Source organism: Cheilinus undulatus, linkage group 9 (genome assembly GCF_018320785.1).
Source record: "Cheilinus undulatus linkage group 9, ASM1832078v1, whole genome shotgun sequence".
Classification (NCBI taxonomy): domain Eukaryota; kingdom Metazoa; phylum Chordata; class Actinopteri; order Labriformes; family Labridae; genus Cheilinus; species Cheilinus undulatus.
Genome location: NC_054873.1, coordinates 15044327 through 15063224, shown reverse-complemented (window position 1 = coordinate 15063224; position 18898 = coordinate 15044327). Strand labels below are relative to the sequence as shown.

The 18898-nt window shown below is 39.4% G+C and overlaps 1 protein-coding gene across 2 annotated transcripts in view; it reads right to left on the bottom strand.

Annotated features, from left to right (window-relative positions):
* The window catches only part of shisal1b (shisa like 1b), a 124597-nt gene that overhangs the window by 32144 nt on the left and 73555 nt on the right, over positions 1 to 18898 (bottom strand). For both annotated transcript variants that reach the window (XM_041794745.1, XM_041794746.1), the window contains one exon: positions 5423 to 5622. In XM_041794745.1, coding sequence (XP_041650679.1) covers positions 5423 to 5489 — 67 coding nt within the window. In that variant the 5' untranslated portion in view covers positions 5490 to 5622. The remainder of the gene's footprint in view (positions 1 to 5422; positions 5623 to 18898) is intronic.

Below are 18898 nucleotides of genomic sequence, written 5' to 3'. Positions count from 1 at the left end.
AGACTGACATCTGCTGCACTGATGTCTAAATCAGGCTCTATTTGTGTGTTATTTGCCAAATGTGTCATAAAAGTACCTCTTTGATTCCTCAGCCAAAGTATAAATCAATTGATGTGACTGTGTTAAGTGTGTCCAGTTTTGGTCAATTCTCCCTGAACTGTCTTTGTAATGTGTGTTTTCTTTCATCAGAAGAGACTAAAAATCTGTCAGTAGGACCAATAAAAATGTTGTAGCTCTGATTTAGTTCAAGGTGCACTTATGCTGCGGTGTGATAGAAGTCTGTCTGTAATCCCAGATGGGAGCCAGATCAGCATTTGAAAGGAGAGAGCTCTTTCAGGTTATAATGAGCTCAGTGCGGTCAGCCATCTTCACTTCAACAACCTTACTGTGAGCAGGAGAAGGTCCAAAATGAGGGGATCCTGAAGGACATGGGAGAACCGGTAGTCAAGGTTGCAGATATAGTAAGAGAAAACTCTTCATTGACCTCTGCATGAGCTCTACAAGTAATTCATCTCCCATAAATCCTTGCACATAAAGTAGGGGTCAGCAGTTGTTGTAGCTTAAACTCACAATAACATAACAGATGCCCTTGACATTGGAAGTGAACCATAAAGTCCTGTAACGATGCTCGATTTAAAATTTTTGAGGGAGAGGGGTTCAGGGGAAGTCTCTTAGGCTTCAAATGAACAACAGCTGGTTCTGGAAAGGGTACTGTTGTAAACACACCCACCTGCTTAATTTCATTAACACCTCTTGAAATTTAAGATTCCCTTAACAGCTTGGCTGGATGTTTACAACCTGCGGTCTGAAAGCTGCCATGACTGTCTCCAACTTCATCGAACAATAAGCAACATCTGAGCATCAGTCAGCGTTCGCACGTCATTTTTATTTATTTATGGCTACAATCACACGCACAGTTTGTCTTCTTTCTTCTGAGAAATCAAAGAAATGTTAGCTTTGTCATGACTGAGTTACTCAGTGTTCATCACCAAACAAAAGAAATACTGACTCACCATTGGCTCTTTAGTTAGAGATTACTGAAGAGGGATAGTAAATTTCCACTCCCCTTACCTTGGGCTAAGTGTGTTGCACCTTCTTGCTGTTAATAATGCATTAAAGACAGTAGAAGGAAAGCCTCAGTCTGTATGCCATCAGTGCATCAATAGAACTAGAACCAGCTTTCATCAAGCAACACAAGCTGGCTCCAGCTTTTCAAAAGTGATTTTTTAAATCTCTGTTTCATATCATTACTAGAATATATTTAGAGGTTTAAGACAAACTTGATTATTTGCCTTTCATTTCTTCATTAACCAAATTTAATCTAAAGACTGTTTGGGTTCTCCAGTAATGTTGTGGGGTTGTTAACTTTAAAGTGGCTCCTTGGCTCCTGCATGGAGAATGAAAATGTGTGTTCCTCTGTTAAAATAAAATTTGTTGTTTTAATGTTTTAAATCACTGATGCTACTGCACATCAGTAACCAAATCCAAGATAAATAGCCATCAGGGCAATAAATGATATTTTATATTGTATCGTTTCTTATCACGTTATCGTATCATATTGTATCACATAGTTTTATATCCCTTCTATAACGTATTGTATAGTATCGTGTCTTATTCAAGTGCCAACCTCTGGTCCTGAGAAATGAAGCCAACGCAAAAGTGCAAAAAATTGCAACAAGGTGAGTGTCTACTTGAGGCTGGCTACAGGAACACACCGGAAGTCCCGTGTGAACACATGTTAAAAAACGTTTTTTACGCTAGAAATAAACTGGTTTACAGCCTGGTTCAAAAAAGTGAAACGTCTCATTAGCTAATGTCTTCATGTGCTCTCACTCTACAGGGGGGTGAATTTTTTTGATTTTGATTTTTTTTAAATTTTGCCTTCAGTGGCATAAAAGACATCTGAAAATTGTATTACAAATGTTATTTTATTGTAAAATAAATAAAATAAACACAAAATACAGCACAATACAACTGGACTGCCGCCACGGGACACCCGATACGCCCACGTCCTCTCCTGCTTGCGTGTCCCCTGGCACTGCCTGTAAATTATAAAAGTAATATAATACAAAATGTTATATAGATTATATATATAATCTATAATCTATAATATAGAATTTTTTTGTTCTTACCTCTTTTTCTGCCAACAGATGGTGTTGCAGAACTGCATGGGGCTTGCTCTTCTCTCAAGTAGCTTCTGAAATCACATAAGTGAACGCATGAGTGATGGTTTCATACGATAAATTTGGCTGAAATTTCAGTGGGTTCCTAACGTTAACTTACCTCCATCGCTCTGGGGTGGAGAACAAGATCCACTCGGCTCACTCGGCAGCCATTCCTCAGAGTCTGGGCTGGAAAAGTCCGTCTCTGAAGTGTCGTTGCTGTATGCATCCAGCTGGATAGCGGGTGTCTTTTCTCTCCGACGCACAGGGGAAACCTCGCGGCATTCTTTAGCTTCTTGGCCAGCCGAGGCAGATGAATGAACGTACTGATCGCTGGATTCGCTGTTGGTTTCAGCGAGTAACCAATTTCTAATGCAAAAGTTTAGAGTTTCTTCCAGTGTCCGCTGGCGAAACTGGCCACTTGACTCCCTCAGTTTTTTGGAGGGCATTTTGTGCCGATACTGAATATTTTAGAAGTTTTAGCTTAGATTACCTCCATCCTGGCGTCTCTACTTCATGCTCTGATCTCAGTGGCTTTGATCTACCGTCTCTTCCGTGTTCCAACTACGTATCCCAGAAGCCCCAAAATTACAGGGAGTGTGAGAGCGCCCCCTGTGCCAGCCGCCGAAAAAAACACTTTAACGCATATATACGTCAATGGCACTCAAGCCTTGGCTTTTAAATGTTGTATATATACGTCAATGGCACTCAATGAGTTAAGCCTGCCACGGATTGGCTTTAAAAGCTGTTTGAGTTTGCGTATTGTAAGCAGACGACTGATGTCACACAGGCTTTGTGAAAGTCTTTCTACAGTCTAGAATCTTATTCCATCAAAACGTATGTATCTTACAGTATCAAATTGTATCCCATTGTATCATATCATATCCTGTCGTGTCGCATCTTATCGCGTCATGTTGTATTGTATTAACCTTGCAAAGCAGTTGGATACGCCTGTTTCCTTGTTTCTCACTGGCGAATCCATCTTGTGAAGCTCCCATTTGAACCGTTTGGGCCCGATTAGAAAGTGACAGGACCAATCAGCTACGAGGGGCAGTAGAGTCGTGACGTAAACAAGCAGTAGCAAGAGCTAGTGCAGTTATGGAGGAAGAGATTAGCGTGGATGCTGCTAAAGCGCCAGTTTTATCAGAACTTGACAACATTTCTTTGTTAAAAGAAAAACAAAGAATAGCAGGGAGCAGGGAGTTGTTTACTTTTCAAAAACGACAAAAGTCGAGTACTTAACATGTCTGTTGTCGCCATGTTATTCCTCAGTAGCTGTGCACGCGCAGCTCGATAGCGGCTATGTCACGTGTTTTGTTGCTCTGATTGGCCCATAGAGATGTGACAGACAGGATGTTCACCCAATCACACTCCGAATTGTTATCAAAGCCTCCGCCTTTTCTCAAACGTTTCCTCTTGAATTTCCAGGTCAGGTGTCAGGTTAGTATTGTATCATATTGTATCATATCCTGATATGTCTTACATCTAATTTTGTATTGTATAACGCTGCATCTTTTGTCTGTATCATTGTATTTCCATTTGTTTCCTTTAAATCATATCTAATTCTACCATTCACTGTTTTGTATAGTTCCATATCATTTCTATTGCTCTTCATTGTATCGTACTGTTTTGTATCATTTTGTTTTGTATTGTATCATATCTGTACTGTATCATTTCAATTGCTAGAATTTGAAAAAAACTCCACATGAAAGCCAAACGGGCTTTTTTTGTGTTTTACACTGAGGAAAGGCTTCCATCCAGCCACTCTGTCATTAAGCCCAGATCTGTGGAGGGCTTAATCCTCCCAGAAATTTGTCCCATCTCCACAGAGCTCAGTCAGATTGACCATCTGGTTCTTGGTAACCTCTCTTACTAAGGTGTTTCTTCCTCTAATTGCTCAGTTTGGCTGGGTGACCAGCTCTTGGAAGAATCCTGGTTGTGCCAAATTTCTTCCAATCAAGAATCGTGTAGGGCACTGTGCTCTTGGGAACCTGCAACAGAAATTTTCTGTAGCCTTCCCCAGATCTGTGACTTGCAACAATCCTGTCTCTGAGCTCTGCAGGCAGTTCCTTTGACCTCATGGCTTGTTTTGTTTCCCTGATATGCATTGTCAGCTGCAAGGTCTTCTACAGAGAGGTGTGTGCCTTTCCAAATTAAATCCAGTAAATTTAATTTACCACAGGTGGAATCCAACTTGGTTTAGAAACATCTCAGCAAAGATCCAGAGAAATGGAAGGTATCTGAGCTAAATGTTAAGTGTTCTGGTTAAGAGTCTGATTTAAATAGGATATTTTAGCTTTTTATTTTTAATAAATTTGAAAAAAATCCTTTTCAACTTGTCATGATGGAGTACCAATTGTAGATTAAGAAGAAATGAATTAGAATGATTGTAGCATCAGGCTTAACATAAAAAAATGCTCATCTTTTCCCAGATTTTGATCTTTTCCTGATATGATGTTCAGGGTTGCATATCATCACAGCATTGTCAGCCTCATCTATTGTTTAGTCAGAGGAAATCTAAGTTATGCTGTGGTGAAGAAAATTCAAATGTATTCTTCTTGTCCTCCAAAGAAGGCAGAAATCCAGGTACAGCACTCTTTCTCTCTGGGGCACTGAATGCATATCTTTATATACTGAACTTAAAAGGTTGTCAAATTCCTCTTTGAATGAGGTGGATTAATCCAACCTGCTTTATACTTCTGCTGTGCTGATTTCCTCCTCCATCCTGCTCATGCCCTATTTTGTCATTTTTAAGACTTCAGTTGGCATCTTTTCCCTTGTGCATAATGTATATTCCATATGTGCTGGCTGAGCTTTTCCCCTTGGTATCTTTTGAGGTTAGAATGTACTTTCTTCACATTTTTACGCTACATGGCCTCATTTAGAGAGCACCTTAAGGTTCAGAGTTGTTCCTGCCAAGAGCAGTCTTTTTCAGGGGGCAATGAATGCTTTTAAACCTCTTGATGTTGAGTGTCTCTGACTGAACTTTTGGCCATCAGATAGTAACTTCAATCCTTAAAATTGTGTCCTCTGAGGTTGTTTGCTGTATTAGGTTTCATGCACTGGTGGCTCACCCAGAAAAAGGCTGAAACCAAGATTTTGGAGCATCCAAATCTTGCAAAAAAAAAAAAAAAACTGCTCCCAGCATCCCACCCTGAAACTCACACATTAGAGACTTGAGGCTCCAGTTATGAAAAATCTAAACTTTTGAGAGCCACAAAGGCTGACTTTATGATAAGCTCTCAGTAAACTTTACTGACCTGCAGTGGACAACAGCAGGAATATGACCGTCAGGATATTGAAGGACTGCCGGCTGGTGATAGTCATCTTCTCCTCCTCATGTGGGAAGAAGGGAGGGAGCACAAGGGAGGGAGAAAGGCTGCTCTTCTCTAGCTGGACGTGGGCATCCTCTGCTGTGTGACGGCTCCTCTCACATGGCTGCTGCTCAGAGTCAGGACTCCTGATGAGAACAAGACAAGCGAAGAGAGGAAAGATTAAGCCATTTGATTAGGATTTCAGGAAGTTCCACCCCACTGTGTGGACAGCTTGTCTGGCGGTGAACGCCCACGTTGCCTTCTCAAATCTGTCCTAAGGTTTATTTAATAGGATGGCTTAGACAATAATTTGAATGGAAATTGGCATTCTGACAACACATGGGCTCTGATTCGTTCCATTTTTTTTGCATAAATTCTCATTTTGATGACAGTTTTCAGCTTTAGACAGAAGAAATTGTTGCACTTGGATCTGCTATTTTAGAGGTTTAGGAGACACTTTCTCCTTTCATTAACCTATAATGATTTTATAAACAAGAAACTACAAAATAATGACACAAAGCCGTTAGGAAATTGCTTGTACATTTGCCTCACTAAGTCAAGTTGTCCTATTTTACAACACAGATTTTCAATATTCATTATGTTTGACCGATTATAAATGCCTCAAAGACTGTTACATACTAGGGAACAGGAGTATGGACATTAGTCTCAGAATCTGACTTTAATCTTAGAATCCTAACTTTGATCTCAGAATTTGACTTTAAGAATTCTAACTTTAATCTCAGAATTCTTACTTTAATCACAGAACTTGACTTTAATCCCAGAATTCTAACTTTAATCTCAGAATTTGATTTTAATCTCAGAATTCTGACTTTAATCTCAGAACTTGACTTTTATCTCAGAACCTGACTTTAATCTCAGAATTTGACTTTAATCTCAGAATTCTAAATTTAATCTCAGAATTTGACATTAATCTCAGAATTCAACTTTTATTTCTGAATTCTAACATTAATCTCAGAATTTGACTTTAATCTTTGCATTCTAATTTTAATCTCAGATTTGACTTTAATCTCAGAATTCTAACTTTAATCTCAGAATTCTGGCTTTAATCTCAGAAGTTGACTTTAATCTCAGAATTCTGACTTCATTCTTCAGAATTCTGACTTCAATCTCAGAATTCTGACTTCATTCTTCAGAATTCTGACTTTAATCTCAGAATTCTGAAAGTCTTAATTCTGATTTTTTTTCTCACAATTCTGACATTAATCTCAGAACTCAGACTATTTTTTTAATCATGATTCTGACTTTAATCTCAGAATATACTATTTCTCACAAGTAAAAAAAAAATTGTGTATCAAAAATGTTTTTTCAGAGGCCCTTATCCTCTTCCATAACATACAATGCATGCAACTAAACACTCTCGGTCTTGAATTTTGGGAAGCAGAAAACTCTTACTCACATTTAAGACAACAAAAATAGCTTGACTAAATCTAGAAAAACATTGGAGAATAACTGATAGTCACAAAAATACTTAGGTAGGACAACTTTTAGCCAACAAACTTAAAGGAAATTGGACTTTCTCTATTCTTTAGGAAGTCATTACTCAACCATGATTTATTCCAAATATCTGCCATAGTTAGTTAAATATTCAATAATTTAATTTAAGCTCTTCTGCAAGAGTTATTATGATGAATGCAGCCCTGTTCATGCTTCAGTTGCCTTTCCTTTATTGCCTATAGGGCTTTATTTCTCCGACAGACCACATACTGCCCCTTAAGGCACCATATATTAGCAAGTTTCAAAGACAGGACCATGGCTAGATAATAAATGCCCTCTTTGTAGAAATATATTTAATTTATCATGTTGTTCCATTGATAACAGCTTCTATACGCTGTTAAATATTCACTCATGCAGCGATACTTTGGAGAAAAGTGCATTAAAGTATCAGTTTTTCAGAGAAAGTGATGCCTTTACCAAATATTTAATGAATCACACAGAACTTGCTTCTTCAGCACAGTGCACACAGTTTTGATTGTGGAACTGCTGAGGAGTAGTTTGCTTGTAAATGATGCATCATGGGAGTTTGTAAACTCTTCTTCTTCCAGCTGAGAATCAATGTACAGTTACTGCTTGGTGCTGCGTCACAGCCATCCGTCCTCTGATTCTAAGTGAGATTAATGGGGACGGTGGCACATTTTGCTTCGCCATGCTCCTTCTGTACTTGAGAGGATTTATTTCTTTAATAGCACCAGAGGGACACACATAAACGGTCCCTGTCCCTGACTCACAGGTAAAAGGTGGTGCTTATGGTAATTTATTACGAGCTCTGTCAATGAAGCATTTACATTTGGCAGAGGTTTCACAAAGTTAATAACATATGTAACACCCTGCAGTTGAATGTGACTTTGAAGCAGTTCAATGTCAGCCACATGTGAAAGAGAAAAGTGAATAATAATCATTGAAGAGGGGCTTTAATGAAAGACACCAAAGCTATGGCTGTCTGAACAAGATTTACACAAAGTAAGATGTTCAAACCGTGTGGAAAATCTATTCCTCTTTCCTTAAACCATAAAATCTTCACCTCCATGATTTATGACATGACTTCAATTCTAACTTAAGTACCAAAATCTTCCTTTGAAATGACCCCAGCACCACCGAGGCTTTTGGCTGCCGGTTTGTGCAAAGAAAGTTAAAACATCCTGTCTGTGGAAGCTGCATGGAAAGTATTATAAAACCAAAGTCCTGAATTATTGAGCAGCTGACAGCAGCTGACAGCTGAATGGAAACCACATATAAGGATCAAAATCCATCGACAGAAGGCCATTGATGTTTTTGCTCTTTTTGTGATTAAAACAATGCAGTGGTGGATCGCATCCGGTTTAATGTTGCATCATCAACGTTTACTGGTTTTATTTCTTTCTTAAAGAATTTACAAGCTGTTGTGGCGAACGCTCTGTGCCAATTGTGGAGCAGCAAAATTTCTGTTTGGATAAAGAATAAAAAGCTTTAGTCCGGCGGTATGTTTCTCATAAAGACACAAACAGAAAATTGACGTCAGCAGAAAACCTGGTGGCAAGTTTAAAACCAGTCCTTATTGTACCTGTGTTAACACGATCAAGGACATAGTTGCAAATTTTTTAATTTTAAGTCAGTAATAAAAAAATATCGGACAATTGAATTGACTACAGAACATGTTGCTAATATTTCTCTAATCAAGCCACATCTGGGTGTGGGCTGTAGCAGATATGAGGTGCTTGGTAGCTTTTACCATTCCTCCTTGAAATTATCCTTAACTGTTCAATAGCAGGTTTTAGTTACTGACTAGCTGAGGTTAGGTAATCTTACCTTCAAATGCTTCACATGTATAAGCTCAAGTTTGAGCAACTAATAATGTTTCAAGTCAGAGGGTTAGAGATTACCTATATATGACAGCCAATGATTGTAGCAGAGAAAAAAATTAAGTAAATGATCACAACCTAACTTTATTTGATGTTGAGCTCACAAAATATTGGTTAACATCTTCCAGGTGTGTCTGGAGAGTTTAATAGTTAATGTAGCTACACTTTTATGCCTAACTGTAGATGCCAGTAATATGCATTTACTGACCACTTTATTAGGTACAGCAACTCAGTGCATTGATGCATGCAGACCTGGTCAAGACAACTTACTGAAGTTCAAACAGAGCATCAGAATGGGGAAGAAAGGTGATTTAAGTGACTTTGAATGTAGCTTGATTGTTGGTGCCAGACGGGCTGGTCTGAATATTTCAGAAACTGCTGATTTACTTGGATTTTCACCCACAATCATCTCTAGATTTTACAGAGAATGGCCCAAAAATGTTGATGTCAGAGGTCAGAGGAGAATGGGCGGGTTAATATGAGATGATAGAAAGGCAACAGTAACTCAGCAAGGTTACAGCCAAGGTATGAAGAATACCATCTCTGAACGCACAACTCGTAACCCTTGAAGCAGATGGGCTACAGCAGCAGAAGAACACACCAGGCACCTGTCAGCTAAGAACAGGAAGCTGAGGCTACAATTCACATGGGCTTACCAAAATTGGACAATAGAAGATGGGAAAACCATTGCCTGGTCTGATGAGTCTCGATTTCAGCTGCATTCAGATGGTGGGGTCAGAATTTGGTGTAAACAACATGAAAACATGGATCTATAACGCCTTGTAGCAACAGTTCATCCTGGTTGTGCAATAGTATGGGAGATATTTTCTTGGCACACTTATGGACGCTTAGTACCAACTGAGCATAGTTTAGACTCCACAGCCTACCTGAGTATTGTTGCTGACCATGTCTATCCCTTTATGACTAGAGTGTACCTGTCTTCTGATGGCTACTTCCAGCAGGATAATTCATCATGTCACAAAGCTCAAATCATCTCACACTGGTTTCTTGAACATGACAATGAGTTCACCGTACTCAAGTGGCCTCCACAGGAGATTTGCTGCTGACAAATCTGTAGCAACTGCGTGATACTACCATGTTTATATGGACCAAAATCCATGGATTTTTTCCAAAATCTTGTTGAAACTATACCACGAAGAATTAAGGCAGTTCTGAAGGCAAAAGGAGGTGCAACTAGGTAGTAGCAAGGTGTACCTAATAAAGTGGCCGATGAGACTATATCATGCAGTTTCCCTTGTGGTTGTTTTGGGTTTTCAATCCAAGTGGAGAAGTTAAGAGTGCTGGCCAGAGTTTGGTCTTATTAAGAATATAGAGTGACATCTGCCTCGTAAATACCAATGTGCAAGCCTGCAGGTGCACCTAACAGGAATGAGAAGTGACAGCATGATAAGTTTTAATGTCACACCCAAAACACAGCTATGCAGGATCAATCAACTTAAATCAACCTCTTTGCACGCTCTGCCTCTTTCAGCACCCACATTTTTGTACACACCCCAAATCACAGTGCTTTGCATCATCAAAATAGGGCTCTGAGTTTATGCCTGCTATTCCCTAATATTGTAGGATCATCAGGGCAGATAAGACTGTTTGGCTTAGCCTCAAATCTGTAATGACCCCTCTGTTGCTTGGAGGGTCAAAATATACCCGAAATCTGCCAGATTATTCTCTGCTGTGGAGCCAGCTTCAGGATGCTCTACAGGCTAACAAGCAGCCTCTGTCAAAAAGAAGATCGCAATAGATGTAATTTGTCTGAACAGATTAGGTCACAGTGGTTCACCTCATGTCAGCACACATTTTCTCCTGTGATGATTCTGATTGTGTGTCCACTTGGTTACACATGGATACTAAACATATTGACACACACAGACCTTCAGCAATATAACACATTATTACCTGACCTGATGAGGATGTAACTTCTTTTGACCTGTGACGACCTGTTTACTATTTTTAGACCCCCAATCATAAGAGGAAATACAGTGCATAGACCCCCTGGTTTGCTCTAAATGTGGTGTAGTCACATAAATGTGAAGTCAGGCATTATTAAGAAAGTATAGGCCTGTATAATTGAACCTCCATGGATAAAGAAATGTAACCCTGTTCCCTTCCAATGACTGCTCCAGCCTCTACTTGTTACCATTTTTCTTATGCACTCCCAACAGTATGGACTAATGATCGCACACGACCAGACCCATATATATAAAGCCACTGCTGTGGATCAAGTGGACAGAATACGTACGCTAAGCACAGCAGGCTGTTTCTGTTGGAGGCTTTTAAAAGGGGTTTCAGATCAGACAAGCTGTTCCTTCTTCAGAAAACCAGGCAGCTGAGGTCCCAGGAGGCTTGTTAGAGTGGCATTTTCTGCATTTTTTCCCCATCTTTTTACTTCTGGTGAGAGCTGCCAGATGACAACGCGCTATATACAATGAGGGATTCCCATCATTACGAAATCTCCCTCACAAACTCCTCATCCTTTCGACTGTTGTAGTCTCTACGAGGTTTTTAGGTACAATATTTCTCCTTGTTTTTTTCACACAGAGGAGTCGTATCATTGTCACATTACTCCCTGTGCTGTACACGCTATAAAAGGGCAAGGTTCACTCCGTCACAGGGCTCGGCTTGTTTGCAAAGACAGAGAGTGTGAGAGGTTTGTGTAATGAGCCTGATGGTAGCGAAGCAGAACATGTAGTGTAAATACACAGACGTGCGCGCATACACACGGCATAGTACACAGCTCCCTGCGACTGAAAATAGAACATACCGCCCGGCTGAACAGGCATGCAACACAGATGGAGGGGTCCAGCTACTTGCTGTTTATATCTAAGATCAAACTAAAATATACATAAAGACCATGACAGCCTGCTCCCACTGTAACCACTCTCAGAGTAAATGTAAAGGAGGTTATGAGCGGCAATATGTAAAAAATTAACAGACTCACAGGGCGCACAGAGCTCTTATAGTTGTTGTTGCCTGAGAGAAGAAGGAAATATTAAGTGACCAATTACTGCAGCAACCACTGTGAATGTAACTGCACACTTTCATCACAACGCAGCAGGAGACCCAAATCTGTCAGACAGTTTGATGAGAAGTGCAGCAGGAAGTTTTAAGGCTATTTAAAGATTACATGCTGAGCATATCTTATGATCATTCTTGTCCATGTCTTAGTTTTGTTTAGACATTAACACCAAAGTCTGCAACACTTTATCATGCTTTCTAGAGATCATTATTTATTTATTTCAGCCTTCTCTGTCTTTAATATCAGTCCTATGGGTTTAAGCCATGCACTCGACGTTACAACTCCCTCTCTCTAGAGAGCTTAAGTTATTTTTAGGTGAAACATTTCAGCCTGTCATTTTGAGTATTCACATAACCGTTTTTCCGCCGGATTATAACACTGTAGGTGGATATTTATTAGATATTTATGCAGCCGCTGAGCCTCGTTATTAGGTTTGTGTTTCCCTTAGAACTCACAAATACACTCTCTGTTTCAGGGATCAGCCCTTAATAAATGCTAATGTGCATAATCAATCACACTAAAACACATGAGTTCATGAGCATCGGGAGTGAAGTACAGTTTAGAGATGAGGCTCCCACTTCACACTGTGACTGAGCGCACACTAAGTGATTTCATTTCATATCTGTTTCTGCTGATGGGCTAGCATCCAAACACTGATCAGTATTCTGCTGCAATCAGCTATGTGTTTAATTGATGCTCCCTTTAACTGTCATCATAATCAAGTGGGTTCATTCACTTTCAGTGACTCCAAAGCTTCACTCCATCATGACTAAACTGATCTCATGCTGCTTTTGGATATTGGTTCAAAATGGAGTCAAATGGCTGGGATAGTTACATGTGACAGCTGGGCTGATCCCAGGCTGATACTATTCAGATGAATGGATGCCGTCTCACTGATCTCACCCGCTGGTTTCTGAAGGGCTGTTCTGATGCCCAGCAATGGCAGTTGCTATACTGGAAATGCTGACTCCAAGTAACCTTTGGTCATCCTAGAAAAGACAAAGTTGGAGCTAAATAGCTGCCTGCCTGCAAGTAAGATAACACATGCTTTAATATTATCAAACTGTACACTGTGTGACATTAAAGACATGCTATTCAATGCTAAATTATTATTTGAACCATGCTGTAAAAATGTCTATTTCTACTGGGTGTTTCAGTGTTTTTGTTCATGGGACATGAGTGTTTTCTTGCAGCCAAACTCAAGTGGACACTTGATAAATTGCACGATCCTAGTTTGCACACTCTGATGCATACAGTCTAATAATTCAACACTAGTATCAGATGGTAGCTGTTTTTATTTCGACTTAAGTAACAGGTGAATCCAGACTTTAAAAGATTGATTTCTTCTTTGAATTGGAGCCATTGGGATTGAAGACTTTGTGTTTTTGTATGCAGGTTGGTTGTGGCCAAGTTCTAGCTTGAAACCATGAACTGGTTGGTTGGTGAATGCAAGGATTAAGATGGACTAAGGATGTTAAAAAACAAGGTCAATGACATAATAAAAAGTTAAAATGGATCAAATACAGATACACAGAGAGTTTGACAGTTTAAGTAAAACAATTTTGTTAAAAACTGCAGAAAAAAAGGGGTGGCTCCTTCACTGCATGTCTCTTCCCCATTATTTCTCTTCGCCCTCTTCACCCCTTTTCCAAATAAAGGCATAAAAAGCCTTTATCCATCATTACTCCTCACCCTTTAAAGTGAGTTTTAATCACAGAAATTAGTTAATTTGTTAACCCTCAAGCTTTAAATTGTGTGTTTCAAGAACTGAAGTTTTAGGTCTGAACTACATTTAAATATCAGTATCGATATGAGTATCAGCTAAAATTAATTTGTACATTTTAGCATATTGGACATTTGCAAAAATCCATTGTTGTGCATTCTTAATTTGAACAGTTTTCACATTTTTTATAGGGTAGTTGTAACGGTCCTTGTCTTGTCAAAGCCTTGACCGAAACCCCATCAAGAGCACTGCATGTTTATTGTTGCCAGATGTAATGTCAGAGTGCTACAGAGGGCAGCAAGAGCTGCAAATAGAAGCTGCTGTTCTGGTACTGGATCACATTTATGTCATCATGATGATTCTGCATATTCAGTTGCCTGAGCAACTGTAACATGCAACTCCGTCCAACTCCATTACAGTGTTGCCCCACTAGACATTTCCAATCAGAGTACACCTCACTTTTTACTTGTTATTTACATCTGAGGAGGCAACTCAACAAAAACTGTGCTCCGTAAGGTATATTTACCACTGTTTTCATTTCATAGATGAATTTCACATAATGATGGAGACAAGCTGTCTTGAAAGTGGCCTTCCTGGTAAACACCAGAACCAGAATGTTTTACATGGAGCTCACAGCACATACTAGGAAGGCCACTTTTATCAGCTTTTCTCCCTGCAGGTGTGAAATTCATCCACAAAAGGAAAAAAGTGCTTCACTACGTAGCACAGGTTTTTTTTTAAGGATACTAAAAAAGCAAGCAGCAGAGATGGGTGAAGCTAAGCAGCACTTCTGTACACGTCATCTTATTATTCTGATTGAGAACCCCCTGGTGGTGATATTTAAGATCAGAGGAGTCTGCTTGAGGCTACACTGTGATAACCTTTACTTGCACACAATATGTATGGCCTGTCAAGTTATAGACAGCCATTACACCTAAGAGAGGAAAGATGGATGCGGATTGCGAGTCAGCTGTCTGGAGGTGTTTCAAGCTTTGTACGCTCACAAACTCAAAGGGAACTTGCAATACCTGCAAAGGTGTTGCATTTATTCTACAAAGTTAGAAGAGTGATGTTAAGCCTGAATGCGCCTTACACATCAAAGCCAGACCCCAGTGTCTTGCACACAGTGACGCATACAGCTTAATAATTCAAAACTTGTATCAGATTGGTAGCAGGTGTTCTGTGATACTTACGTAACAGGTGTATCGATACTAGGATAGATTTCTTCTTTGAATCAAAGCCAGTGATGGGAGACTTAGTGCTTCTGTGTGCAGGGTGGTTGTGTGTAAGTTTTAGCTTTAGACTAGTAGTGGCTGGTTGTTAAATGCGTGACCAAGCACAGTTGTGATGGACTTGGGAAAACAAAATTAGGTCCATGACATGATGAGTCATAGCTGCAAACCAGGGCTTTCCTTTCATGAGCCCACTGCCACTGGTTTTCATCTAAATATACACAAACTTTGAAAACAGGTTTATTCATATTCTACAGTCTTCCCAACAACCCTAATGTCTAATTCTAATGTCTAAATATGTTTCTAGCTTTTGATATTGTTACTTTTTGTGTTATTGTACTGTAACCACGGCTGCCCATAAGGGAGGAAAGCTTTCTGGGGTCCAGCCCTATGGAGGAGCTCTGGTTGAATCCTATAAGATATGAAAATCATATTTAATACTTAAAAACTCAGTTAGATTGATGTATATTAACAAAGATCATGGCAAAACTTTACTTTTACAAATGTCTTAAAACATATGTAAACCAATTTTCTTAGGCTTTTGTCCATGACACAATTATAATTAGTAATGTGCTTTTTGACAGTATATCACTTTTTGATTTGTGTGATCTTTAAGGAGCTTTTTTTTTTAAGGTACAGGTATGGGTAGCTGCGTTAGAGAGTTGTCTTTTTCAGCAAAAATGCAGCCTGTATCAAAATGTAAACCTCATCTCCTTAAAATTGTTCCAGCCTTTACCAGTCAGTAGGCTGGGCACTTAACTGGTGTGCCTCTATTTTGGATTGTACATTGCCATAAGTGGATCTTCGAAAAGTTAAGATCCAAAAAACAAAAGGAAGGTTAAGTAAAGGATGGAGCTGGCTCACACATTTGACAACAACATGGTAACAGGCTTATTTCTCAGTCAGTGCCAAAATCTAATCAGAGCCAGGTAAAAAAGGCTAATTTTAGCCAAAAGGCTACCACCAGTACTACTGATCAGATCTCCTTGCAATGAAACTCAGCGTTAGTTTATCCAAAACACAACAGTCATACGCCCAGCCATGATCAGCTGATGTCCCTAATTACTGCCTCCCAGCTCCCACAGCCAATCACAGCTCTTTCATTCAACACAGCGGTCCATTTGAACATGGCATACTTCTCACTAATCCCTGCTTGCGTTAATGCTGCTGCACCATACTGCTGCTGCTGGCACAGCTTAACCTCCTCCACCCCAGCCCCGTCCTTTATAGCATACAGCTTGTCGCACCCTCATTCAGATTCATGCTACCATGTATTAATTGCTTTTGAACTAATTTCATTGTATTCAGTACGCATTGTCATTTATGTACCCATCCATACAGTATGGGGGTCTCTAGCCATGCGCTCTCGTGAAAGCCAAAGCATGCTGCTTGACTAACCCAGGGAGCAGCTTTTGAGCAGGGCCTTCTCTGCCAAGTTAAATTGTATATCCATTTTCAAAAAAATGGTTAAATGTATGACGAGAATGTTCTTGACTGAAATGATATTGACTCACATTTTCCAACCGTCATCATGACTCTTTCTTCTGAGCTGTGCAGTTCTTCTATCTCACCTATTACACACATTTTGGATTGTTTGCTGTTGATTTTATCTTATTATTTTTTAGCCCCATGACTGAGGAATATTATTGTCCAGTTTTCTACTTGTATATCCTACTTTTATATTTGTTACTTTGGCATCCAAACACCAAAACAAATTCCTTGCATGTTTAAATTTGCAATAAATAAACTTCTAAATCCAATCACTGGCTAAAAGAGGGTTACACACCAGCAGACATAACTGCGTAAAAACAACTTCTTTTCTTGATATGTCTGAGAGGATCTCTTCAAACTGAAGACTGGTCAACACAAGAACCCTCTTTTATATATAGAAATCATCACCAAGCAGGGAATACAAGGGGAATTTTTGTAACCAAAACAGAATTTTAAAACATCACTGACAAAAAAACTTTATTTGCGTTGGATCGGTTTCGCAAGTCCAAGACCTGACCTACTTAGCCAAGTTTTTATTGGCCATGAAATGGATCCAGTGGTTTGGATAACCAAAAACCTTTAATTAAAACTCAAACTGGGATTTTAAAATGAAAGAGAAAAAGAGAATTCAACACAACAAATGACCATTTCTATGAAGTATTATGTTTCCACAGCTGGAATTAATAAGAATTCACCAAACAACTTGACTTAAGGTCAAAAGCAATTCATCTGACCGTAAATTTCACTGGAAAATTATTTGCTGTTTAGGTTTCCCGTAAGTGTTCTGATTTATTTCTTTTACACCATTCTTGTAAAAAATAAATCTGAGTTGAGTATTATGGGTCCTCAGAGCCAGCTGTAACCCCAGGCTCCAACCAAATTTAACACTGGGCGAAGAGATGCTGATCCAATTTTGATTTTGCTGTATTTAATAAAGATGTGCTGTAAACAGGAAATGCAATCTCATGAGCATCAAGTTTATTTTTATTGCCCTGCAAGCCTTTGAATAGCTCCCCTATGAGTCATGGTTTTGTGATAAAACCTGAATGATTTACACGTCTTCATATCCAGTTACTGTGAATAATCTAAAAAGGACAAAATAAAGATACACTTGGTAAAGAAAAGCAATAATTCCTGTTAATAATTCTGCAAAAAGAAATGCTTTCATTTTTTTCCACTGTTGTTCATACAAATTTTTCCATCACACGCTGATGAAGCACTGTAAGTGTAACAAACACTGAATATTCATTTGTGCTGTATCATTGCAAGCTCAGAGCTGCAGAACCCAACATAAATCTGAGTGATGAGCTGAGTTTCTTCTATGGTTTACATTATCAGACACTGGAATAAATCTTCCAGATCTAATATTCTAAATAAAGCTCAGAGGCAGAAACGTGTTTTGGTCTGGTGGCTTGATGTCGCTAGGGAGACGCTTGCGTCACTCCAGATACAGAGAGCATGTAACATGTTGTAATTAGCATCCACAATGTAGAGCACAGGAAATGAATACAGTTGCTCTAAAGGCAGAATGACACATCAGGGTTGCCATAGAGCTTTTAGCAGAGAGATCGGCCAATATGGCATCATAATGGGCTTGGTTATTGTGTGCACTGTATGTGGATCCACCTTGCTGCATGGGTGGACTGTTTCTCTTTCTAACTGGGTAATGGTTTGTTAGCCTAACACAAGGAGAAGATGAGCGAGAGGATGCAATCAAACGTACATCTGCTGCTGGCTTGTTGGGGTCTCTACCTGCTGAGGGCTGTCAATTTGATGTAAACCTTTCTGCCTCCTTGTCTCACACCTGTAATTCATCATCTATTTGGATCCTGAAAGCAGATTGGAAAAGAATGGAGGTATCTGGCTCAAAATCTTCCCATGCCTAACCAGGATATCAATTCTGATCAACAGCTGTGGTAATGGAGAAAATGGAGGAACAAAATAAGGCTTTGTAGGGAAAATTACTGATTATGTGGAGGAAAAATTATCAAAGCCTCCAATCATTATGGCAAATTGGCAAGTTCGTGATTTCTTGGTCTTGAAATCCACCTCATTCCCATAAAAGCTGTGCAGAATTTCATGAATCTCTAGGGTAGGACAGCCAAAATCATTAATCTAATATGGTACATTTTCATCTCTCCTGTGGCCTTTTTTTTAACAACAAAGATCTTTGTTGTTGAAATGAAATACATCCCTAATACATCATGTGGCTACAACATAACCTGGGGCTTCTGGTGTAGCCAGCAATTACAACTGGTGTAGCCAGCAATTACAACTTTGACGCCTGTATTTCCTTTTCCTTGTTCGTAGATAGTCGTTTAAAAGATCATATAAAGTTCACTCTATGCCAGATGATTGCTGAGGTTACCCTGTTGCATTAATGCCAATCCGTCACATCTCTTATGCTCAAATCATGACCTGTACTCCTGTGTACAGCCAGAAACACAGGGATGTGTACTGTAATCATTGTTGTCATTTTTACCCGCAAATTTCACATACTCAGTGTCCACAGTGTTCCATGCATGTAGTGATTCTGCTCTGACGGTCGGCGCAAGCCTAAAGGGTGCAAGGGCTTCAGCGTAGAGG